General features: G+C 39.3%; 1 protein-coding gene and 1 long non-coding RNA gene across 2 annotated transcripts in view; one reads left to right on the forward strand and one right to left on the reverse strand.

The window, feature by feature from the left end:
- LOC134823921 (uncharacterized) overlaps positions 1-16,920 on the forward strand; it is a 29,710-nt gene extending 12,790 nt beyond the window's left edge. Inside the window, exons 6-9 of the mRNA XM_063835520.1 lie at positions 15,583-15,718; positions 16,080-16,178; positions 16,320-16,475; positions 16,628-16,920. Coding sequence (XP_063691590.1) covers positions 15,583-15,718; positions 16,080-16,178; positions 16,320-16,475; positions 16,628-16,744 — 508 coding nt within the window. The 3' untranslated portion in view covers positions 16,745-16,920. The remainder of the gene's footprint in view (positions 1-15,582; positions 15,719-16,079; positions 16,179-16,319; positions 16,476-16,627) is intronic.
- An 8,109-nt stretch (positions 16,921-25,029) lies between these two features.
- LOC134825918 (uncharacterized) lies at positions 25,030-25,762 on the reverse strand. The gene is made up of 2 exons (XR_010161637.1): positions 25,550-25,762; positions 25,030-25,401 (listed from the first exon to the last, which is right to left on the reverse strand). It is a non-coding gene; the product is annotated as an uncharacterized LOC134825918 (long non-coding RNA).
- Between the last annotated feature and the right edge of the window lie 27 nt (positions 25,763-25,789).

Raw genomic sequence — 25,789 nt, forward strand, 5'->3', positions numbered from 1 at the left:
TATCTCTAGATCCTGCGTCATCATTCCTTCCACTCCCGTCTTCTCTCCGTTGTCACGAGCGTGGAAATTCCCATCAGCAGTCAGCACCGGTCCTTAACTGTATTAAGAGTGTTCAACTTTTAAGCCTGTAAGTTATTTTGGAAATCCAAGATAATCTACAACAGTACTGAGCAGCTAGTTACAATTATGAGGTCATGTCTCACAGTTCCACATACAATTTATGATGTGGAACTTCAACTGCCAAAATGGCCATACAACATATCCTCCCCACAAAATTGTGCGGAAGTTCTCCGGTGCAATGCAACGGATAACTTTGCAATCTAATCTGCGCTATCAATTGATACACAGTATGGACCGTTTCCCACTAATCAACAAATAATCATACCCTCACAAACAATTGCTTGCGTTATCCTAGATCAATTTCTCCAAGTTGCTGAAAAACCACAATCGTCTCAACTCTCATCAGCTCCTTCATCTCCTTTTCTGCCATCCCATCTGTAACATCATCTTTGTCGTCCCCATGGTCCTCTATGATCTTCACTAGGTTCCAACACCCTCGGGAGAATTCTCCCGCCTGACTTTTGATATAGAATTCGATTATCTTCTTTCGCTCCTTCTTTGTGTCGCTCCTCCTGTTTCTCCATTCCACAGCAGCCCGCTGCTGTTCCGTTATTCCATAGCATACTTCCTTTCCTGCCAACTCCATTCGCAGCGCCAAACGCTAAAACGCTTCAGAACAAAAACGCTTCTGAACAAATACATTCATTTCCGTGCTCATTATGTCTGAGATTATGATCCTTGCCCTAGAGGGAATTCCCTCGGGCAAGGTAGCTGCATCAAAGTCCATATCCCCTTCCAACACCTTCGCCTCCTTCAACCGTCTCATAAATACAGGTTCTGGTACTCTGCTACTGTCCGCTTCCAGCTGCTACCTCCATACTCCTGCATTATCTCCTCTCCCAGACAGATCTCCCAAATAAAGTCCACTATCTGCGCTTGGCCTTGGAATTCCATCCAAGCTGAGTCTTATGTTCTCCCTCTGTCTCTCCCTGGATATCATTGTAACCTCTGTCTCGAACACTTCATGCTGTCTCCCTCCTGGTTTGCTCCGTCTGTTCTGCATCATATCTTCGAAACTCTTCCAGTCTCCTTCCTGAGAACCTACGATGTGCCGACTCCCTCCTGCTAATCTTTTCTCTCCTCGTGTGTACCCTATTCCTCTCCAAGTCCGCTCTTCTTCTCTCGCCTTCTCTGCGAACGTCCCAACCCTGATGATCCCAATTTGAATTTATTAAGTGCTGCCCTCTCCAGCCTTGCTGTGTCTCTCTTCTGTTCGCTTCTTCTGTTAATCTGCTCCGCACCATCTGTTTCCTGACTGTCAAGTCCCTCCATCTCGTTTCCTCTCTCTGTGTGTCTCTCATCGGCTTCTCTTCTTGCTCGAGCTCTCTCCTGCTCCCTAGCTACGTCCCTCTGTCTCTGTCGTTGTCTCTCTCTATCTTCCTCTCTCTGTCTGATCTCCTCTCATTATCTCTGGAGAAACAATGACTGTTCTCAGCTAGCAAGCTCTTCAACTCATCCTTCAACTGAGGAGTGATGTCAATATTATCTACCCTGAGTTGTTTGTAAAGATCCTCCATATCTCGCCATCTACTGTTCTCCCTAAAGACCTCTTCCGGCTCTGCATCCTCCAACCTGGGTATATCTAGCGTAGCAGAATAGGCTTCCCCCTTTCTCACTCTCCTCACTCCCCTAACCCTATTGGGAGTCTCCTCAATGGGTTCCATGGATGGTGGACAGTCAGTTTGTCAGAAAATGTCGTGTGCTTCAAAATTGAAGAAACAAGAAGCACACTCTCATTGTCATTCATCATTTTCTCCACGCCCTCTATCTTCTCTGCTAATCTCACCGCCTCCCCACATGATGTGAAGCTAGCTACATTGAGCTGCTGCATCATATTTTTTTCTCCGCAATCCACGTAAAAGGGCAAGAAGACAATTCTCTTCTGCCACCGTTTCATCCAAGTATGCAATACTCGATTTCTGTCTCAAAAGAAAAACGTACTCACTTATGTCTTCCCCATTCGCTGCCGGCAGTTGAGCAGTTCATTCTTGAGCGCCGTTGCCTCGTTGCCATAGATAGCTCGCTTGTATAATGCACAAAAAAGCTCAGGATCACTCTTCTCCCTGTCGCTCAGCCTGACTGCTCTCAATATTGAATACGTTTTATCGTCTACGTTCTGGAGCAAACGCTCATGCAGAAATGGACTCTTCATCCTGGTGATCCTCACATACGAGAAAAATCTCTCACAAAACATTGAAAAATCCTCTCCCTTTTCAAACCTTTTCAATCGAGCTGCTCGGGATAACTTTGAATTCAAAATTTCCCCTGATCCGTCATGATCACCTTCACTCTCGCTAACCTCCAACTCTGAATCGCCTGCGCCTAACACTTCTTTTTTAATCCCTTTCTCAGCACAACTGCAATTTTCTCTCGCTCTCTCCAACTCCTCCTTAGCCTCAGCAATTGCTGTAGCTTTCTCCTCCTCCTCTGCTCAGCTCAGTAGTCAAGTGTATTAACCAATTGATTAATCAATCAATTTATGATGTGGAACTGCCAAAATGGCCATTATAGAACAATGTAACAATCATTTCCTACGTATCACCGCACGTCACGTGATATAGAGGCAGGGTATTACCATGGCAACCGTTTTTGCTCTAGACTAGTAATAACTTGGTATAACCAGGGTGACTATAGCCTGCCTGGTATTGTTTGAAACATCACCAGTCTACAGTCTAGAATGGTTATAAATAAATCGTTCCAATAGAGTTAAGTAAATATTAAGCTAACTCGACGGAGGTAAGTTAGCTAAGGTACATTGTTACTGTTAGCTAAGGCACATGTATATTCAATATTAATGTAGTTGATATTTCTGAGCAAACCTGACCAGGACGGAGGACTAGTCGAGTACAAAGCAGATATGACAAAGGTTCATAATTAACATAAGATTATTTTTGAATGATTCGTTCCTTAAATATTATCTTTTCGTAAAATGGTCATAAGTACCCCCCTCATAGCCAGGGTAAAAAAATAAAAGTGAGCTCCAATGTGTTATTAACTCGTAAATAGCCACATATTTTACCACACGACTCATGTGGTGCTGTCCAGTGTCCACTAATGCACTGTTATTGTTTAGTTTACAATATAAACTTGGAAATGGTGAAGCGTTAAAGTTGAGATCTTTAAATAGCTCCTTTCTTAGTACATATCTTCCTCATGAAATATACCACCACTCTGTAATCTTTCCTCCGTAACTTCTCAACCACGCTGTCTAATACTGCTCCTTCATAAATACTACACTATATTTGAAACTCTCATGCTCATCGTATCTTCTTCACGACTCTTTATTCGTAGAATCTATCGTCTTCCAAATGACAATTTAATGGGTCATTCCATCACATATCATGCATAGATGTATCAGCCGCGGACCATTTTAATGATATTTTGCCACACTGTCAATATTTTCTTAGAGCAACATAGGCTTATACGTCGTAAGTCATTATGTCCTTGTGAACTACTTGAACGTGTTTCATCTTCAAGCTTGATCGTAGAATTCCTTACGTTTGTGTGTACCGACTAGTCGGTTTGCAATTTAAGGCGTATTCATGTTGGTACCGATAGGGAGCCAGGGTGTTGTCTCTATCGCTCACAAATTGACTTACTTTAGCTGCTATTACATTTAGTTTTAGTTTTATAACTACCGAGATATTTGTCTTTCCTTGTGAATCTTATCATCTTGGTAGAGTCTCCAAACAATAATTATCATATCTTACCAGTAACACTAACACTTAGTGATATAGCCATCGCGTCGTGATTAATTAATTAATACTAATAATATAATAGTTTATAGTGTCCATTGTGCATTTGATAGTGTACTGTGTGCAGTGTGCACTTTATAAGTGATTGCTTGACATGTCTGATTATCTTGCTATCAGTGTCTCTTATGTTATCTGCCCAGTACTTCAGCTTCCAACGTAGTTCAGCTCTTCTTGAGCAAATTAAATGAGAGTCTTTTTTAGCACACCATAATTAAGTATTTTTAGTAAGTACTAAGTTCTTTGTCGATAGTCTGCTTGATAGGTTTTTGTATAAGGAGCTTGATAAAAGATTAAGATTTATGTGAAATAAACTTATTTAGTTATCAAGGTAATGAGGAAGAATAAAAGTCGTTTTAAATAGAACGGTGTTATCGTTAGTTTTACAATTATACTGAGTCAGCAATTCCTACAGACAAACCTATGAAATTGTTTTATCTTAGATATTTCTTGATGGCAGAGCATGGTTAACATGTTATACTAGACGCAGTATAAATTTATCTCTCTTGCCATCTGGCATTAGCTCTTTTAAAGCTTTACTTTGAAATTTGCTCAGTAAATATATGCTGGTGATACGTAAAGATATAGTAACTGTATCATTATTTATTGATCTTGAACAGCATTTATAAATTTGATGTTAAAGTGTTTTAAGATAAATGTTAAACTTCGTCTATTGGCTACAAATTCTCGGGCTCAAGGTTGTTGGTAATGTTTTCCCATTGCTGTTGATTTGTTGCCATCCCTTACAGATTTGTAGTGTTCCCAGGCTTTATTTCCTTTGAACCTGCCGGTTTCACCGATGTAGTATAGTAATCTAAAAGTCGTTTTCAATAGAACGGTGTTACTGTTAGTTTTAAATTTACTGAGTCTAGTATCACATGTTTAAAAAATCAAAAACTTGCCTTTCCAATCGTACAAACAACTCCTTTTTGCTAAATTCCGATTTTTCTTTATTTGGAGCAGTTTTCATTACCGAATTCACGTATTTTCATTGGTCGTGAGATTGTCCAGTTTTAGTCGAGGCTTCAATTATATGAGATGTTAGGTCCTGATGCACAAGGTTCTGGTGCAATACGACGTGGAATGTGTATCTTGCTATCAGCGAGGCTCGATCCGCCTCCTAAAGAACATTATAATCTAAGCCTCTGTCTCAGCATCGAGTATGTCACGCAGAAAAAGTTGTCTTTTGTTTAATCCCGAGCGTAGCAGTCCTTCGTGCGTTTGGTAGGAGGTTCGAAGCCGGGTAGCTTGCCAGCCGTTCAATATTCTAATGGCGTAAAGAAAGTATTTTGACTGAAGTATTAGTTTTTGAAAACATCATTTGGAGCAAGTTTCGTCACTGACTCCACGTATCTCAGCAACTAGTTTGGATCATAATTTACAAAGGACAAACAAGACAAAAAGTATAAGTATTAGTACTCAACTTTTATTGCTCTTTATTTCATGTATCCGTCGTATATTAAGTAATTTGTTGCTGAGAAGAGGAAGGCGGTGATGAAACTTGCTTTAAATACTATAATTTAAATAGTAGTAATACTGCTTGACTGTAGCTCAATCCTACGGGCGGTATAGTTTTTAGTTGACTCGAGTCTGAGCTCTAATCACTATAATCGCTTCTTATCTTTAAAATCAAGCTTTAGAGGTCAACACCCGTTTAAACTGCACACACTAGATTGAGAGCACTAATCACTGCGAATTATTTATTTCTTATTGTTAAACTCATGATTTAGTAGTCGACGCTCTCATACAGTATACACCGTGCGCGTTCGATTTTAGTTAATATAATTCTTAAAAGCACCAAATCGACATTAACAAAAATGAAGAGTTATGTCCGTAGATTGGGCCCTGGAATAACCACAGAGCTATTATTATAATAAACTAATTAAGTGAGGAGCTGTTTGAACAGTTAGAATCTATTGAATAACAGATCAGTGCAATTATATGTTTTATTTACACCGTTCTTATTATTTACATCACTAGATAAATGGAAGCCCGTGCAGGAGCTACTTTCGTCCTCATTGTCTTTGTTTTGGTGACCCTCAGGTTCTTTATTCAGTATTCACATACATTAAAATGACTAGCAGGAACCGTCTAACCCTAAAATGGTGTCAAGACTCAAGAGACTAAAACAATTATTACCTATTTAATTCGCATTTTTGACACCACTTGGGGTACCAAATTTTGATCTCTAAAACTCCTATTTCTTGGCCAATTTTTTATTTTTTCATGCTGATTTGGAGGCCATTAAAGCATTTGACCCAGTCAAGAAAGTTTCAGTTGTATATCTTTTACGGTTTTTGCAGAAATTTGCGTTAAAGTTGATGCCGTGGTGTCAGTAAAATGGCACAGATAAATATTTAGATAAGAGATAAGATAAGAGTACATTTTTAACGGCTTTCAGTTTCTTTTTTAAATTTCAGTTCATCAGATTTTCCCACTGCTTTTAGTTTGTATTTATTCTCAATTGTATATGATTCGTATTTGTTGTAGTTACTTTAATGATATAATTTCTCAGAATTGATGTAAATAAACGATGCAAAGACTTTCGAAGATCTAATCACAACCGCTTTCTTTTATTGTGTATATAGAAATATATATATATATTTCATGGCTGGACTTCTACACAATAAAAGAAAGCGGTTGTGATTAGATCTTCGAAAGTCTTTGCATCGTTTATTTACATCAATTCTGAGAAATTATATCATTAAAGTAACTACAACAAATACGAATCATATACAATTGAGAATAAATACAAACTAAAAGCAGTGGGAAAATCTGATGAACTGAAATTTAAAAAAGAAACTGAAAGCCGTTAAAAATGTACTCTTATCTTATCTCTTATCTAAATACTAAATCTCTTACTAAATACTATATATATATATATATATCGTCTCGCTTTATATATAGTAAGATTGTTCTAACATAGTATAGACTAATTGTGCAAAGTTAGAGTTAAAACTCTTAAAGAAAAGTCATTTTTAAGGGTTTTTAAATTCAAGTAAATTGAGCTGGTTACTTCAAACTTGGAATTATTCAAACTAAGGAATTTATAACTCTGTACAGTGTCAAGGGACAACTATGGGACTAGTAAATTCTATGTAAAAAATGTGCGAGAAACTGCAGAAAACCGCTAATTATCGTCCAAAATTTGGTCGCCAGATTTCATTTGCAGTAGTCGTTGCCATGGTTGCGGTTTTCTTGCATGTGTATTTTTTTAAAGCTGCGATTCAAGTCGTCCGTCATTTTTATTTGCAGCTTTATTTCATTCCTTTATTATACTGGGGGGGGGGGGGGGGGGGGGGTGTCACGTCCGTCTATGTCCGCTTGTCTCATATAATCCAAAAAGGACAGGACATAGGCGGACATAGGCGGACATAGGCGGACATAGACGGACATAGACGGACATAGGCGGACATAGGCGGACATAGACGGACATAGGCGGACATAGGCGGACATTAATGGACACCTTAATTGCTAAACAAAATGTTCAATTTTTGCTGTTATAGGGGGATCATGTTTTTTGTCCGTTCGGTACCCTATATTTTCAAAACGGACAAAAAATAGAGCGGACAAAAACGGACAAAAATGGACAAAAACGGACAAAAATGGAAATAACATTTAGATGCTTCCTCCTACTCTTCCTCCTCCTCCCCCTGGGTCTTCCTGATCTTCCTCAGTCCTCTTCCTACTCCCCTCCTCAGTCCTCCTCCTACTCCTCCTCCTCGTCCTCAGTCCTCCTCATCAGTCCTCAACAGTCCTTCTCCTCCCCAGTCCTTCTCCTCCTCCTGGGTCCTCCTCCTGGGTCCTCCTCCTCCTCTTCATCCTCCTCCTCTTCCTCCTCAGTCCTCAGTCCTCCTCAGTCCTCCTCCTCATCCTTCTCCTCAGTCCTCCATCCTCCTCCTCAGTCCTCCCCCCCTCCTATTCAGTCCTCCTCCTCCTCCTTCTCAGTCCTCCTCCTGGTCCTCCTCCTCCTGAGTCCTCCTCCCCCTCCTCCTCCTCTTCCCTCTCAGTCATCCTCCTCAGCCATCCTCCTCAGTCCTCCTCCTCAGTCCTCCTCCTCCTGGGTCCTCCTCCTCCTCTTCATCCTCCTCCTCTTCCTCCTCGGTCCTCAGTCCTCCTCCTCCTGGGTCCTCCTCCTCATCCTTCTCATCAGTCCTCCTCTCCCCAGTCCTCTCCCAGTCCCCCTCCTTCTCCTCCTCCTATTCAGTCCTCCTCCTCCTCCTCCTCCTCCTCAGTTCTCTTCAGTCCTCCTTCTCATTTCTCCTAAGTCCTCCTCCTGAGTCCTCCTCCTGAGTCCTCCTCCTGAGTCCTCCGCCTCTTCCTTCTGAGTCCTCCTCCTGAGTCCTCCTCCTCCTCCCTCTCAGTCATCCTCCTCGGCCATCCTCCCCAGCCATCCTCAGCCATCCTCCTCAGTACTCCTCAGTCCTCCTCCTTCTCAGTCATCGTCAGTCCTCCTCCTCAGTCCTCCTCCTCCTCCTGGGTCCTCCTCCTCCTCCTCCTGGGTCCTCCTGGGTCTTCCTGATCCTCCCCAGTCCTCTCCCTCCTCCCCTCCTCAGTCCTCCTCCTACTCCTCCTCCTCGTCCTCTGTCCTCCTCATCAGTCCTCAACAGTTCTCCTCCTCCCCAGTCCTCCTCCTCCTCCTGGGGCCTTTTCCTGGGTCCTCCTCCTGGGTCCTCCTCCTCCTGGGTCCTCCTTCTCCTCCTCAGTCCTTCTCCTCCTCCTCCTCAGTCCTCTTCCTCCTCTTCCTCCTCCTCCTCCCTCTCAGTCATCCTCCTCAGCCATCCTCCTGAGTCCTCCTCCTCCTCAGTCATCCTCCTCAGTTCTCCTCCTCCTCCTCCTAGGTCCTCCTTCTGGGTCCTCCTCCTCATCCTTCTCATCAGTCCTCCTCCCCAGTCCTCTCCCAGTCCCCCTCCTTCTCCTCATCCTATTCAATCCTCCTCCGCCTCCTCCTCCTCCTCAGTTCTCTTCAGTCCTCCTTCTCATTTCTCCTACGTCCTCCTCCTGAGTCCTCCTCCTGAGTCCTCCTCCTCTTCCTTCTGAGTCCTCCTCCTGAGTCCTCCTCCTCCTCCCTCTCAGTCATCCTCCTCAGTCATCCTCCTCAGCCATCCTCCCCAGCCATCCTCCCCAGCCATCCTCCTCAGCCAACCTCCTCCTTCTCAGTCATCGTCAGTCCTCCTCCTCAGTCCTCCTCAGTCCTCCTCCTCCTCCTGGGTCCTCCTCCTCCTCCTCCTCCTGGGTCCTCCTGGGTCTTCCTGATCCTCCCCAGTCCTCTTCCTCCTCCCCTCCTCAGTCCTCCTACTACTCCTCCTCCTCGTCCTCAGTCCTCCTCATCAGTCCTCAACAGTTCTCCTCCTCCCCAGTCCTCCTCCTCCTCCTGAGGCCTTTTCCTGGGTCCTCCTCCTCGGTCCTCCTCCTCCTGGGTCCTCCTCCTCCTGGGTCCTCCTTCTCCTCCTCAGTCCTTCTCCTCCTCAGTCCTCTTCCTCCTCTTCCTCCTCCTCCTCCCTCTCAGTCATCCTCCTCAGCCATCCTCCTCAGCCATCCTCCTGAGTCCTCCTCCTTCTCAGTCCTCCTGAGTCCTCCTCCTGAGTCCTCCTCCTCCTCCTCCTAGGTCCTCCTTCTGGGTCCTCCTCCTCCTGGGTCTTCCTGATCCTTCTCCTCCCTCTCAGTCATCCTCCTCAGTCATCCTCCTCAGTCATCCTCCTCAGCCATCCTCCTCAGCCATCCTTCTCAGCCATCCTCCTCAGTACTCTTCAGTACTCTTCAGTACTCTTCAGTCCTCAAAATGTTTGTCCGCTAATGTCCACCAATGTCCGCTAATGTCCATCAATGTCCATCCAAGTCCGCCAATGTCCATCCGGGTCCGCCAATGTCCGTCCGAGTCCGCCAATGTCCGTCCGAGTCCGCCAATGTCCGTCCGAGTCCGCCAATGTCCGTCCGTGTCCGCCAATGTCCCAAAAAACACGTCCGTTGTCTCATAGAATCCAAAAAGGACAGGACATATAATAGGCGGACATGGACGGACATGACACCCCCCTCTATACTATTATAGAAACCATTGTATGACATTTCTACGTCATACTCATATTCTGAAATTGTGTTAATTAAATGTCGATACGTGATTTATGTATTTACCTTCATGTTCATAAGAAAATTGTCATCACTTAGTCTTTTCAGAACAAATCAGAAATTTTCTTGAAAGAATCATCAAATGAAACTCAACAACACTACACAACTTAATCAGATTATACCTTTGATCAGATAATTGTAAACGTGTGCCAAAATGTTAAGTTTGATGTTTAAAATTTTGCTGAGTTATGACCATTTTAAAATCTGATGGGATCTTATCACTCAATCAGTGGCTTGGCCGGCTCACATAATCTACTTGATTGGTTTCAGACTGCTTAGAAGCTCATCCTTTTAGTTGACAGCACCCGAAGCGCTAACGCAAATACCTGACGAGTGTGGTTTGTAGTTTGCCACATTCGTACGTGACGTCAACTGAACCCGCAGGAAGTGACGTCACTTGTGCACGCTCCCCAAATAGACGAAATTTATATCCTTTATCATAGTGGTGCAAGAGGTTAAGTATTGGAATACAATGTACTTAGCAAAGTAACAATAGATCTCATAGAAGTTATTCACCTTTGATGTTTGCACCTAACGTGTGCTGTGGTTGTGTTTTTCATGTTGGCTACCTGGCCTGGCGATAACTACTAACTTGTTAACCTGTTAACCTGTTAACCTGTTAACCTGTTAACCTGTTAACCTGTTAACCTGTTAACCTGTTAACCTGTTAACCTCTTAGCCTCTTAACGTCTGGGTTCAGCATGATTTGTGTTTTTATCATGTTTTATTGCGTTTCCTCGTTTGTAAACGTCTGGGATAGTATAATTCGGTAAAATGTTAGTATACATCAGACATTTCGGTGGAATTCTACTGTGGAATTTCACGGAGCTGTCTTCTAGAAAGTACCGAGGATTGTTCTCAGGTTATGAGTTTCCGGGGATTAATTAGACGCATATTTCATCAAATTAACACTTTAATAAGTTCGTAAGATTATTGAATTCAGCAAGGAACACCGCTCTCATTCACACGAAACCACTCCGTAATTCTCGTCAGCCTTGGTCTCTCTGATTTAGTTAGCGCTTGGGCCACAGAACACAATCGTATCATTCACCTCCACTCATTTGACGGACATGCTGTGGTTTGTTTTAAAAGCTTTGACTGTTCTGAGTGGATTCTTGTGAGTGTTTGTTAACTTGGTGGCTGTCTCTCTCAGCTGATGTCTCATCACTAGCTGCTCCACCGGTCTCTCCTCTCCAATCTCCCTTATTTCATTGTAATAGTTCTGTTACTAAGCACCCTGTTATCGACCACTGGCAACCGTTTTAATTAGGCTGAACTGGGTCCTATAATAATGATTTATTACACAACAAACAGCTGAAATTATTCTGCTCGACATGGCGTGGTGGTGGTGCGATTATTTACGTTGGAATTGGTTTGTTATTTCTGCAAGTTATTATTCGTACTTAATTATCCGTGTGAGCTAGATTGCACTGTCTGAAATTATTGGAGCTATTGTGCTACGTCGCACTAATATTAATTGGTCATGAACTATGTCTGTATAACAGAACAGTTATTTATCAATGCAGATTAATAATATGCAAGCCAATCAAAATAAGTCGTCAACTCTGTATGTTGGAATCTGCCTCTAGTACAAATTGCCTATTACGCAATATTCTTACCACTACAGTTTTATTTTCCTTACATATTTGTGTCACTTATGACTCGCATTTGTTAAAAATTCGTGTAATTTTTGAAAAGTTTATTTAACAACGTTTAAAACATTTTGGAACCGATTTTAGAGATTATAACGCTTTTAGCTTTCTAATCTTGATCAGAGTACTTGATTGCTGACTATGATACAGATAATATCTTAATATCGATTTAGATTGTAGGTATCCCAATTACTTTCTACAGAGCCTCCGTAATTATAGTGCGAAAGATAAAGATGAGTGATTTTAATTGTGGTAGGCTACGTGAATCAAATTAAAGTTCCAGCAGAATGAAAATTTAGAGCCTGGTAGGCTATAGGGCTAGTCTACGTGGATAGAATTAAAATTTTAACAGAATGAAGATTTAAACGGTGCTAGACTATTCATCTTTAGATCTGGGTTTCTGGGTTACTTAAACTGTCGTTTAGTAGGTCGGTCTGCATGTTATATTGAACTCTATTTCCCAAAGTAATAATTTCTTTATTTTCCGCTTACTGATGGTTTAAGGAGCACGCTATGAGATGTGCTATATAACGATAGTCACTGAAATAATGGAACCTAAAATATGATTCATCAGACGCATGTGAAGGAATGTACTCTGCGTCCAGTCTTACTTTAGCTGCTTAGTTGCTTATAAGCCTGCGCTTATTTTGTTATTCGTGATATGTCTGTCCACTTGTATTTGGTTCACATTTTAATGCGGTTTTGCTGGTACGTGTTAGGTTTGCAGGAACGTGTTACTTCTGACAAATAGAATAGTGGGGTTGTGAACCATATTTGCTTTGACACCTTATAACCAAATTAACCATACAGGGTTCTATCGATAAATGATGGAAGCTGATTGGTTAATACTTGTCACGCATTAGTTAAGAGGTTCACCTCCCCACCAATATTTAGATCTGTGCGACTTACTGTCGGTCACATGGGCACTCTAAAAGTCTAAATGTCTAAGTTTATCTTCGTAAATCTTAATCTGTCAACAATCTGCAGAACGATATTTCACCGCCTGTCACGTGATCTAGGGATATTCCTTCTGCTTTGCCAAACTTTTAACTATTTCTGTACCTATGTTGACCGAAATAATTGTTTGCATAAACTTCCTGCCGCACATCAATTAACTTTTTGGAAATTTTGTCTCTTTTGGGTCTTTTGTACTTGTCGTATTTAATTTGGTAATTGGATGGTGTAATTGGTGATTATAAGTAGTGAATGATTTTATAATGGCTATAATGAGCTACCGTAACTGTTCTGTGTAAAACTAATGCACCAGGCTGATAGCTACCGCAAAACTTTACTGCGCAAGTTAAAAGCCAGGTCTGATGTTCTAATTCTGTCTAGCTTACTTTTAAAATTTCGAATATGTCATTGCACAGCCACTGCAGAGTCCACAGAACTACCCTTAAGGTTGTTACAGTTTAAGTCATCTCTATACTAACTGTGAGTAGCTGTTAGTTTGGAAGGGAGATTAAGCGAAGCCCTGGTCGTGATGGCAGGTTAAACCAATGTTAAAAGAGACCGATTCTCATGCTGAAACCTCCAATTAAATTTATTTTACTTTGTTGAAGGCTGCCTGGGTCTTTATGATGGAGATGTACATCTTTTTATGGGATGTTAGATAGGATAGGTGTCTTCATGCAGGATTAGCATCTAATGATGGTTACTTTAACAGTTAGTGATGATAATTTGAAGAGTTAGCTAACATTATTAGACTAGTTACCAATCTTTTATATCTTATATTGTTGCTGAGTGTTTTTTTTCTTCACGGAACTAGCCTATATTTGTGTGTCGTACCCTGAAAGAGACCGGCAACAACTTCTACTTTTGTGTTTAGTCTAGTTTGATACTTTGTAAAGCTCTTTAATAAACATTGTTCTTATATTCGATATTTCCTGTTGTTCTAATGTTACTCTCTCCTCTATTTCCTGTTGTTCTAATATTACTCTCTCCTCTTATCCATCTACTCAGGTTATGTCGAGTATTAGCCTCTTACGAGGAAATATAACCAGCACCAACGACACCCTCCTCCTAGTAGAGGGAAGTTTAAATGAAACAGACAAGAGCAACCTTATATCCGAGAGTTGGACTTGTTCTTAGCTTCTCTACACTTATTCTGCTTCGTGTTCGGGACTCTTGGTAATATAACTGCGTTCAGATACTTTGCAGTGCAACGCAAGGAACTCTCCACCTGCATCTACTTGGCTATTTCGCTGACGGATATTGTAGTATCTCTGCTTACTCTACCAGTTGCTATTTCCTACATTGGAAATCGGGAGCCACTGATGTTTGGCTTGAAGGGCTTCTGTACGTTTTGGGGCAGTATCAACACGGTGGTCCCTCATTTTTCCGTGTCGATGGTAACAATTCTCAGCATGACTCGAACCCACTCCCTACTCTTCCCACTGCACAAGATCCGCAAGAGATCTATCTTGATAGTGATGGGACTTTACTTCCTGATCTTATCTTTACAAGCGGTAATACCAATGGCTCTGGGAATGTCTAAAATGCTATATCTATCCGATGATACTTACTGTTATAGTGAAGCCTCCAATGAGGTATGGAGAAACATGGACACCATCCTGGACGTAGTTGAACTGGGTTGCCCGATTATCCCTGTCGTAGTGAGCTGCACTCTATCCTCCTTTCATATCCTTAAATCAAGGAGCATTTCAAACAATAGGTCCAGCTCCAGAATGAAAGTGTATGCCACAATAACAATAATTATCATGACACTGGTCTACATAATGTTCAATATACCAGTATTTATACAGTTTATCCTGTACCTGGTGACCCTCTATAAGTACGAGTATCCGGGACCCCTATTCTCCTCCCTCTGGATGTCCTCTTATTCCTGGAACATTCTTTTTGTGCTGTGTGTGGCTCTCAACGCGACAATCAACCCTTTTATATACTTTAGCAGAATGAATCATTTCAAAGCGTATGTACTCGGTGAGATGAAAAGTATGCGACGTATTTTGCTTTCTAAGGAAAGATATTCAAGAGTTCGATTTAATGAAGAAAGTAGAATATATCATGTGACCAGTGGTATCGAACTGAAGACAATGATTGAGGGTGAAGTTCGTCTAGTTCGGTCCCGGACCGAATGCTCACTTGCAGACGATATAAATCTCACTAGCTAACTAATTAATATTTTTATGTTTTTTTTGGGATGACATTTGTGTGACCGACAATATCTAACTTAATAAAAAAGCATGGCTCATTTTTACACTTGCTAAATACCGTTTGTACCTGCACCTAATGTACGATTTCTACTATAAATTCCGTTGTGCTCATACCAGTTATTTTGCGCCTAGAGAGCACATAAAGCGATATATATATATATATATATATATTTATCTATACATAGATATATGCATGATCTAGGCATCTATTATCATTTTCGAGAGATTGCACCATGGTGGTCTATGAAATGAAGTAGAAACAGGGATATATAAGTGGCGGTATAATAAGGAGTAGAAGATGAGCCCGGGTGTCCAAAGAGCAAAATAATAAGCGTTAGGTCAGTCCCGTCCAGTTCCTCTTCAAGCACTTCCTCTGAGTGGTTTCCGAGCACAAAATGAATCCTGCACACCGGGTAGGATTGGTAAAAGTATCATGATGGCGAGTGATGATGGCGTTGTTTTATATTTCTCTCATCAGCCGGTTGCTGATTTAACGTAAATTAGGTGCAATTTGATTGCAAAATTATCGTAATATATGTTTGGAACTCATGTTCCACTTTATTAACTTTCAGTTGCAGACGATATTATTTTGCATCTAGCTTGATTACATGTTCTGTCGTTATGGCGATTTTAAAAATTCTAAAGATTCCCTTTGTTTTAGTTTAACCCTACTTATGACTGAATAAATTCAGTGAAAATGCCGCACAATATTTCGCAAGTAAAAAACAGTAAAATTCGAGTGGTAACATAATTCAGGCTATCTGGTTGGAACCAGAAAGAACCAGCGCTACAGGACAAGTTTCATGTTGGAGATCAGCTGCTAAGCGTGAACGGACAACCTGTAACCACAGTTGCTGAAGCGTATACAATCATGGAGATGACCCCAAGCGGAGTAAGTCAAAGCGAGATAGTTTAGTTTTGTCTACCAGAACACTTCTAGAAGATATCACATATACTTTGTCAAGCTCAGTTTAAATAGCTTTAATTGTGATTCAGACGATTCGAGCTTAAAATCGATTCGGCCACCACCAGTTTACAGACCCACGCTGAGGTAGAGCTAATTCCGTAGTGAGCGAACGCGGGACCCGATTATAAAATTTGTAATAAAACATGGAAATCGTTATTAAATAAAAAGCCGCGCGACCCGAGGCGCTGAAGCATTTTTTCTTTCGCTCTGTCAAAACATAGTTAATTGTAATAGTCGATGTTAGATTTCGAGACCTTTAACAAGGGTTTGACTTGAAAAATTTCAGGTGGAGTTGCTGCTGAAAAGAATGCCCCTCGCTGCTGAGTACAAAATGCATAGAGAGAAGGAATCTGAAGATTGGGGAATGCAAATTAGACAGAACAGAGTAAGTTTATATAACCACCATAGCAAAAAATATACGATGCCAATTATTATTAAAACCAGTCTAATGATTCTTCTCCTTTTAAATATGCAGGAATAATACACTTTTCCTATAACTCGATGCAAACATTAGCTACAATCCCAGTTGGTTGATGTGATACACGGTGGTATAGCTTGGACTGCTGGACTGCAGCCCTTCTCTGCTGAGTTTGCTGATAAAGCCTGCTCGTGGGCCATTACTCAAGTCAACAGGTGCCCAGTTAGTGTGCTCTGCAGATCTACTGACGTCATCTGGACCAAGGTACAGATACCATTTATAATTTATAGCGCTCACCATTTTTGGCTGTATTATCGAAATGATAGAGATACAAACTTTTTCATATGTCATAGCGAAAGTTTTCATTAAAGCTTACAAACTGTGTTTCCTCGTTTTAGTTACTACTGATTTTACAGATAAACAGTGGGAAGACCGATGTTTCCATCACTCTTCAGCCCTCCGAATTTGTAAATCTTCTCTCAAATTCTCTTCTCGAACACCCCCACTACGAGGACTTTGTAGCCAGATCTTGAAAACGAATTCTGATAATCTTATTTAAGTGGGTAATTCGAATGTAAGTATCTTATGGACGGTTGGGTGTCAGTCAGAGATTTTATTAGTCAGAAGTTTTATGTCACGTTTCAGAGTTGAGAATTTAGTAGCCAAGCTTTCATTTGCATTTTTATTTCCTTGTATACAGTGTACATAATATTATCACACTTTCGAGCCAAATTTGGCAGGAAAGCAGAATTGATATTACATGTCCCGATGGGGAGCACAGGCTCTCACCCGGGGGCATGAAATATCAATCAGTTGCTCAGAGAGAGTCCGATATTCCCATAGGAACAAGGAGCCCACTCTCAACAACTGCTCTACTACTGTGAGGTACTGATTTAAATAAAGATTTAAATCAACAACCTGAAGTAGTCTATGACCGTAAATGCAATGATCAGATAAACTTTCCAGATTGTGGAAAAATATATTTATACCTTGTTTTAAAAACATTTCCTTGCGTTTGAGATGTGTTAAGCAAAATACAATTTTTTGTTGTAAAACTTTTTCAAACTGTTGCTTTTTTACTGCACTTCATAGTTCAAAACCTAATTAGGCTTCGGATGATGAAACAAAGTAAAAACTCCCTGGTTTGTACGAGTTTCAAGCGACTTAAGGTTACTGAAAACGAGATCAAAGTTTACAAGCAGACTTGAAAGTTGCACAAAGTTTTGGTACTTGTCAGCGATACAATTAATCAGGCTCATTAATTTCCTTAATTGCTTACTTGAAATTAAAAAGGAAGTGTCAGAACAAACTACAGTCACCCTCACAAAAAGTAGTAAACACAGAAACGATGTTTGATCTATTCGAAGGAAGAAAACACACAAAACAAAGCCAGATTTCAGCCATTTCAGACCTGAATTTAAACCCCCTCTGATCCCTTCTTTGAGCCATATTCCATATAGAAATTGTGCAGAAATTATACTTGGCTTTTCCAAACCGGTTTCGCCTAGATTAGCTTGCGAAATTCGTGGCTGATCTATAAACAGACTGATAAAGAGACTTATAGATTCTGTACAATAAAGAGCGTAAATTCTATCCTAGGACCAGTTTTAACTGAATTTTAGTTAGTGCAAATAAGTGCAATAAAAACATCCTATAAAATATATTATCTATATAAATATATCAAGGGACGAATGACGTAACTTAATCAGCTAATCTGGTTATAAATCAGTCTGGGCACTGTGGCAAACAGGTCCGATGATTAATGTGCTGCCATTCTTTAGACCAATTCAATATTGGTAACAGTACGGGTGAACTACCTGGCCATGACCAGGGTGGTTATAGGCTGGTGGAGTACTGCGTTCTAAAATGTTGAAGAGATACATTTAATTATTACAACTGTTCTGATAATTTCCAGTTCAGATGATTTCTAGCGAAGCAGATAATGGCAAGTAAAGATGAATACTGACTAAGAACTAAGTAGAATATACTCGATAAAATTCTAAGTCAACGTTTACAAGTTGCATTGATTAAATCATTCTGAAATAACAGACAATCAAGAATCAAGACGGACGATGATATTGTTGATGTAAATTAGGGTGTGTAGTGTATAATGTGGACTGATAAATAGCCCACAGCTCTATTCAAATACAAGAACTAGGAAATTCTTTCACCTTATCGCAGATACAGATTATACGATAAGGACTGTGATGTATAATCAACGTTTAAACGGATGTTCTATACATCATACATAGATTCTACAGTTTTAATGACTCTAAAAATATCTAATAGAAATAAAGTATTAGAATCACCAAACATCGATTGATTTGCAGGATGTATTAATTACGTATCAAACGCGCTCGTGGCGGAATATTCTAGACGCCAATAAGTACAAGTCCCATGGTCGATAAATATAATAATATTCAATGCACTACGTATCACTTATGATTATAAAGCAAATTGGGCGCGGCATACAGCATTCACTGTGTCATAAATGTGATGAGCACGTGAGATCTTAATTGTACGTATTGTATCTTCGATATCTGAAATACTAACTCATCGAGAGCTATAATATATAGTTTGAATATTATAAACATAAATAAGTTCGACATGTCTAGTTTGCTTTGGTGAGATTTATAACTAAAGTTTGATCAAATTCTGCTTTCCCGGCCAAATTTGGCTCCAAATAATGGCAAATTATGGCAAGGAAGATGAATACTGACTAAGAACTATAAAGCAGACTTATATACTCGATAAAATTCTAACTTGTCAACGATTACAAGTTGCATTGATTAAATCATTTTGAAATAACAGACAGTCAAGAATCAAAACGGACGATAACATTTTTGATGTGAATTAGGGCCTGTGGTGTATAATGTGGACTGATAGATTATAGATACTAATTATAGCTCCACAACTCTATTTAAATACAAGAACTAGGAAATACTTTCACCTTATCGCAGATACACATTTATGATAAGGACTCTGATGTATTTAATCAACACTTGAACGGATGTATATTTATATATATAGTATATTTTCGGTAGTAATGATCAAGTATAAAATTACCTCACACCAATTAATATGCAGGATATAATTTGTGATTAATAAGACGCGGTGATCGTGGCGGAATATTCTAGACGCCAATAAGTACAAGTCCCATGGTCGATAAATATAATAATATTCAATGCACTACGTATCACTTATGATTATAAAGCAAATTGGGCGCGGCATACAGCATTCACTGTGTCATAAATGTGATGAGCACGTGAGATCTTAATTGTACGTATTGTATCTTCGATATCTGAAATACTAACTCATCGAGAGCTATAATATATAGTTTGAATATTATAAACATAAATAAGTTCGACATGTCTAGTTTGCTTTGGTGACAGTTATAACTAACGTTTGATCAAATTCTGCTTTCCCGGCCAAATTTGGCTCCAAAGAAAGTGTGATAAAACATTAATCACATGCCTTCTCATGCGATATCAACATTTTCAAAACTCGGCAAGCCTCGTGATTGAAAATGTCGAGCAAGCCTCGGGAAATATCGAAACTTTCGCTAACTCGGCAAGCCTCGTGGGCGAAAGTTTTGATATCGCATGAGAAGGCATGTGATAAATGTATAATATTTGATAATTGATATTTCAAGTTAAATGATATTTTATTTTGTTTGAGATCATCGAAAAAAATTAAGCAAATCCAGTTCATGAATAATCGTTAATCACAAAAGTTTCCCCAAAACAAGTAAAGCTTGTTAATATCAGATTGTTCTTATTTTCAAATACGATCTTATTCAAAAACCCTTGACTTCTCCGCTGTAAAGCAGCTGAGCAATCGACCTCTGACCCACCATCTGGGAAATTTACAGTGACAAACTCTGATCTACTGGAGAATGCTCTGTTGTAAAAGTAGTATTTATTGCACCAGGGATGGTCGCAATCACAGTGCTCTACCGAGAATCCGCAGTGTCCAGATAGGGAGCAACATCTGAAAGGAATTATAACTATTATAATTAACTTTTATAATTATTATAATTAATTTTTATAATTATTATAATTATAATTACAACTGGAGCTTCACTTTCTCAGTATGAATAATAGTGTAGGATTAGTAACTAGTAACTAGTTTGTCTCACTTGACAGGATGATCTTGGCTGGTTGGACACGCTGTAGAATGCTCTAATCCATCCTCGCCAATGATCTTGTGACGAGGACCACATCGGTTTACTTTAGTGGGGTGGTAGTGGATCTGAACTTGTGACTCAGACAGGGGGATCAGGAAGAGAAGGAGGAGGGATAATGACATAGCTAAAATCTAATTAATCTTGAATTAAGTAATGAAACACATCATTTTATCTATCAGCAACAGTGGAATGCGAATTTGTAAAGTTTGAAACCTAAGTTTTCTTTCTCATAAAGTGATGATTCCTGATTATACTGATAATATTCAGAATTTCGGATAATTCCTTTTATGCGATCAAGGGAAACGGATAATGAATACTAATAATGTGGAATAATTAAACAAACGCGACGTTTTAAAAACATTAGTATAAATACAAGCATAAAATTTATTGAGACCAGTCATTCAGAGGTCACCTTTCGTCTCAATAGAAAGACAAGAAATTTGGTTGAACAGTGCTTGCCACTTTTCCTCTCCTGACTCTTTGCCGTTGACAATAAATCTAATCCCGGTCACGAAACTTCCTCTCTGCTTTCCTGGTAGCACCCCCGTTAGAGCGGGACAGTTAGCTTTATTCAAATACGGATAAATGGTTATATCTTCCACGCTCGTACGACTTCTCTTCATCTCAACTCTGATAGAGACGGATCAGTTAGTTTGGAAATCAAATTGTGTTTTAAAGATAATGTGATCGATCAGAATTCTGGATTTAGTTCACTCATCAAGATAAATTAATAATTATACTGTGCTAAAAGAAGGCTTTGTTCGCCATTGTTCAAGTTAATTTGAGCTTCAGGCTTCAGGGCCCTGAGATTAATAATAAGATAATGCGGAGAATCAGTTAAAATGATCGAATTTAATGTCCAGTTGGAAGCTTACCCGATGAACTTTATACATTTGTCACAGTCGCAGTGGTCAGCAGACTCGCCACAGAACATATGTTCGGAGCAGCAAGAATACCCCAGCCCAGGTCGAGGTCGGCAGTGTCCAGTCACATTCCTTCCTTCAAATTCCACTTTCCCGTTCCTTCCGCAACGGTTCTTTTTTACTGCTGCAGGATCATGCCAGCGTTGAGGATTTGAGAACCTCACCTTTTGAAAGTTCCCGAAGTGGAACTGAATGAGGACACCTAACATGACTAGCACTACTGCAGATTTCATTTCTACTCGAGATAAGCAACAACAACAAGATGACAATAGAGCAAATGATATTGTAGGCGTGACTGATTTCTCTGTGAGAAATCCGTGGTATACATTCCATAGCGAATATTTGGCATTTCGTAAGAACAGCTAATTTCTAGTATTGAAATGATATCATCGTTACAATGTACGTTATGATTCAGACAAAACGTATACTCAAAGTTTGGATTTATGTAACATTTTGGGCGATTATATCGCGTGAAAGTGGTAAGTATTAGTCATTAAAGCTCCTGATCTACCAGAAAATACCGGTTGATTAAAATTCTGAATTCAAAATGTCTTATCTTTAAAGCGACATTTTATTACTTGCATTTTAAATTCATGTAATAATGAGGCTGATGAGCTTCCTTCCATCAAATAGGAAGTTAACTATGATGTATAACCTCCGTACTAAAATGTGCTGCTTCTGGACTCTGGAGCGAAAAGAAACCCGACTAATTAATTTGTTACCAGTAACTTTCAAGATTATGGCTTATGAGAGATTTACATTTTTGTGTCTCATTTACTTTTTAATTTAATTTTGGGCGATTCAGTTCGTATTGATCAAAATTAAAAACCAAAATTATGTATAATCGGAATTTTCTAAAATTTAGTCACATCAAAATATAATTACAAACTAAAAATCAGTATAGTTGATAAGTTAACTATGATGTATATAAATTTTAATTCTAAAATCAAGATTGATTCAAAATGAATCAAGATTAACTTTCACTTCAGCTGCACCCATGATCTGTTCAAGACTAAAGTATCATTAAACTGAGCACGATCAGTTTTATAAAACTTGAAAATCTGTAAAAGTTTACAAGTTTAGGCTGCAGCTGAAAGAGAAAGTTCGCTCTCTACGAAAGCAAACATTATCAAGACTTATTTAAACTTTAAGGTCCGACTTGAAAAATAACAATGAATAGTAAATCTAAAACGACCTTCCAAATGGAAATTTGCTACCTAAACTAACCATAAGGAAGCAGTTCTAACGTGCTCTTCTCAAACACAAGGATATAACTTGTGAACTCGGCTAGTATATATGAAACATTTGTCATGGAGTTGTAGAGGGAGTTATGTGCCTCGCCGGGCTAAAGTAGTGGATGACCATGCTGTACGGCAAGTTAAACAAGGATCTGTAACTACTAGGTTCCGTACAGACTCAACTCTGCACCCGTGTCAATATGTTCATTATATGCAAGCCTCTTGATTTATAACCCTACCTTAGCAGTTAACTTCCATATCAACTTTTCAAGTCGGAACCTTGAAAAAATGTTTAGCATTGATAAAATACTATTGATATAATATTTGATTAAATGTGTTGCTAAAATAAATACAAATTTTCATAATTCTACATCTAAAGAATACTATTATAAGTATAATCCACGTTTTGTTAACTATGCTAATTATCCTTTAATAAGCTAGTATATAATATATACTTGAAATGTATAAAATAACTATTGTATAATATGTCTCTATAGCTACACTACAACTAATGTCTACGTTTACAAGTAATCTTCTTCTAATCTTCTACTACTACTACTGCTATCATCTTAAATACCAAAATATCTCTAAATTTTGCTGTAAGGCTCAGCGAGATGGTTGAAATGTTCGTTGAGAAAAGTCTCCGCAATGAACATCTCCAGGACAGCTTCAAGAAGTTTATCCACCAAGACACCTTCTCCGCCTGTCAAGTCCACCACTATCGCGTACTCTTTAAAACACGTCTGATTCAGAATGTTCGTCTTGTTCCGGATCTGAACAGCCGACTTGCTGAAGCGTCTCCACTTGCCGTTATCGTTGAAACTCCTCTCCAATTTCCAAGAGAGCTCGTAAATCTTCTTCGCTGCAGTTACGTATTTGCGTTTTTGTGAATCATAAGCAGTTTTGGCGTCCACAAACCCCTCCAGGTCCAAGTAAGTGATCGTATCGTGAGGGGTGTTATCCAGTACATCTATCAGAATATCTATAGAATCTCGGTGTATTTTAGTAATCTCCTCCAGGCTGTTCTTGAGGTCGTCTGCGTGACAAGAAGCAGAAGAAATGGACAAAAGTTGCACTAAGATGAGTGCGCAAGATAAACTAGCTAACTGATAGGAGAAACTCATTTCGGTGATTTGATCGTAAGTTACTTGTGGAAATTTCTTCAGATTTTTATATACCTTGGTATCTAATAGCCATGGGAAATGTTTGGAGCAAATTGAAGCAAAACCCGGGACACGTGGTTTGATTTAACTGATCGTACTACATGGGTTCAGATCACAACAATTTGCAAAATTAGTTTATTCCGCCCGATTAGACGGTATATACTTTTTCATTTGAACTAGACCCACTGCAACTTACCTGGTCCAAATAACCGGCACGATATCTGATAAGATAAGCATCAACTCTTAATTCATAGCCTGGGAAACATTGAGTAGCTCACAACCGGATGTCTGACATCAAAGCTAGATAAGCCATGGGCTTTCGTGGATATGTTTAACTTGAAGGAGATGGGACGCGTTTACTCTAATAATTCACGGTTCAGGGATTTAAAAAAAGAATCAAAAAATAATTATCCTGGGAAATCTGAGGGAGGGAGGGAGAGAGGGAGGGTGGGAGGGTTTCAATTTATTCAAGGGTTGGGATATACTTTAATATACTTTAATATACTTTAATATACTTTAATATACTTTAATATACTTTAATATACTTTAATATACTTTAATATACTTTAATATAATTTAATATATTTTAAAATATAATTTAATATACTTTAATATACTTTAATATACTTCAATATACTTTAATATACTTTAATATACTTTAATACACTTTAATATAATTTATCTTTTTGGTGGCCTAAATCAAAATCGCTGCCCACAATAAGCTTGAAATGCAATTCTTAATCGATTCCGAAAATTTCATGCAAAAATATTGAAAACTGATGGAGTTATTTCAATTTTAATGAAGTCATTTTGGCTAGTATCCCGAACCGAGATATTATGTGCACTTTTGTTCATGGAGGTCTTTTTAATTGTATCCACTATTCAACAAATATTGAGCAATATCTTTCATAAAGTTAGTCTCATTCAAAAATATTGAAATTTGATCGAATTTTGGGCGAAAGCTTTCATATTTGGTGCGTATGCCCAAATATGGGCATATATCTAAAACTCATAACTCAGCCATTTTTTTACCAAACTGGATGTAAATTCATGTACTAGTCCAAAAACAGACTTATCTTGCAAATCTAAACGATGAATATAGCTCGACTAAATACTAATTTTGGGTATATTAAGGTATATTAAAATGTAGGGTTTTTCTCGATTTAGGGGCGGGGATATACTTTAATATACTTTAATATGGTCAGCCCCCCCCCCCCCCTCAACGTTTTTCGATCTACAGAATTAAAAAAAATAATGCACCATTTTTCAAGTGACTGGATCGATATACCGTATTCAAAATCAAACAAATTATCAACTGTTTCATTAACAAATCTACAAACACAAGAAATAAGTTTAAACATAATTTTTCCAAACTGAACAGTCAGACATCATTCTAAATCACTTTTTATCATCAAACTTTCTGCAAAGCACGTGAACTCATCAATCAAAACCTGTCCGCTGTCATTGTGAAAAACTACAGAATTTATAAATCCTTTATTAGTTGGATCCATTTCCAGTGCATTCGAACAATCGGCCACTGTTCCTCCGTCAGAATACTCGTAAGTAACAAATTCAGACTTGCTGGAGAAAGTCTTGGTGGCGGTGAAGGAGTAGTATTTGGGACAGGTGGGACAGCAGTGGTAGGACGAATCTCCACACCACCCATGTCTGGAGCAACACCTGAAGAGAAACAGTGAAACAGTAAAGAAAAACAGTATGAGTAAAGAGAAATAGTAAAGAAAATCGGTAAAGAGAAACAGTTTACGGTGTAACCTCTCAAAACGGAATGGCGAGGACCAGAAAACTTAGAATAAATAAGGTAACTAACCTAAACGCCCGATCTGGAGCCACTCTGCACGCAGTCGCATGTTGCACTCCTTCTTCGTCAGTAACCTTGTGACGAGGACCACATCGGTTTACTTTAGTGGGGTGGTAGTGGATCAGAACTTGTGACTCAGTCAAGGGGACCAGGAAGAGAAGGAGGACGAGGAATACTGACATAGCGCTAGAATAGATGTAATGTATGTTGAATGTTGATATGTTTCTGCTACTGTACTGGCAACTGTCT

The sequence above is a fragment of the Bolinopsis microptera genome, chromosome 1 (assembly GCF_026151205.1).
Source record: "Bolinopsis microptera isolate Bmic1 chromosome 1, MBARI_Bmic_1.0, whole genome shotgun sequence".
Taxonomy (NCBI): domain Eukaryota; kingdom Metazoa; phylum Ctenophora; class Tentaculata; order Lobata; family Bolinopsidae; genus Bolinopsis; species Bolinopsis microptera.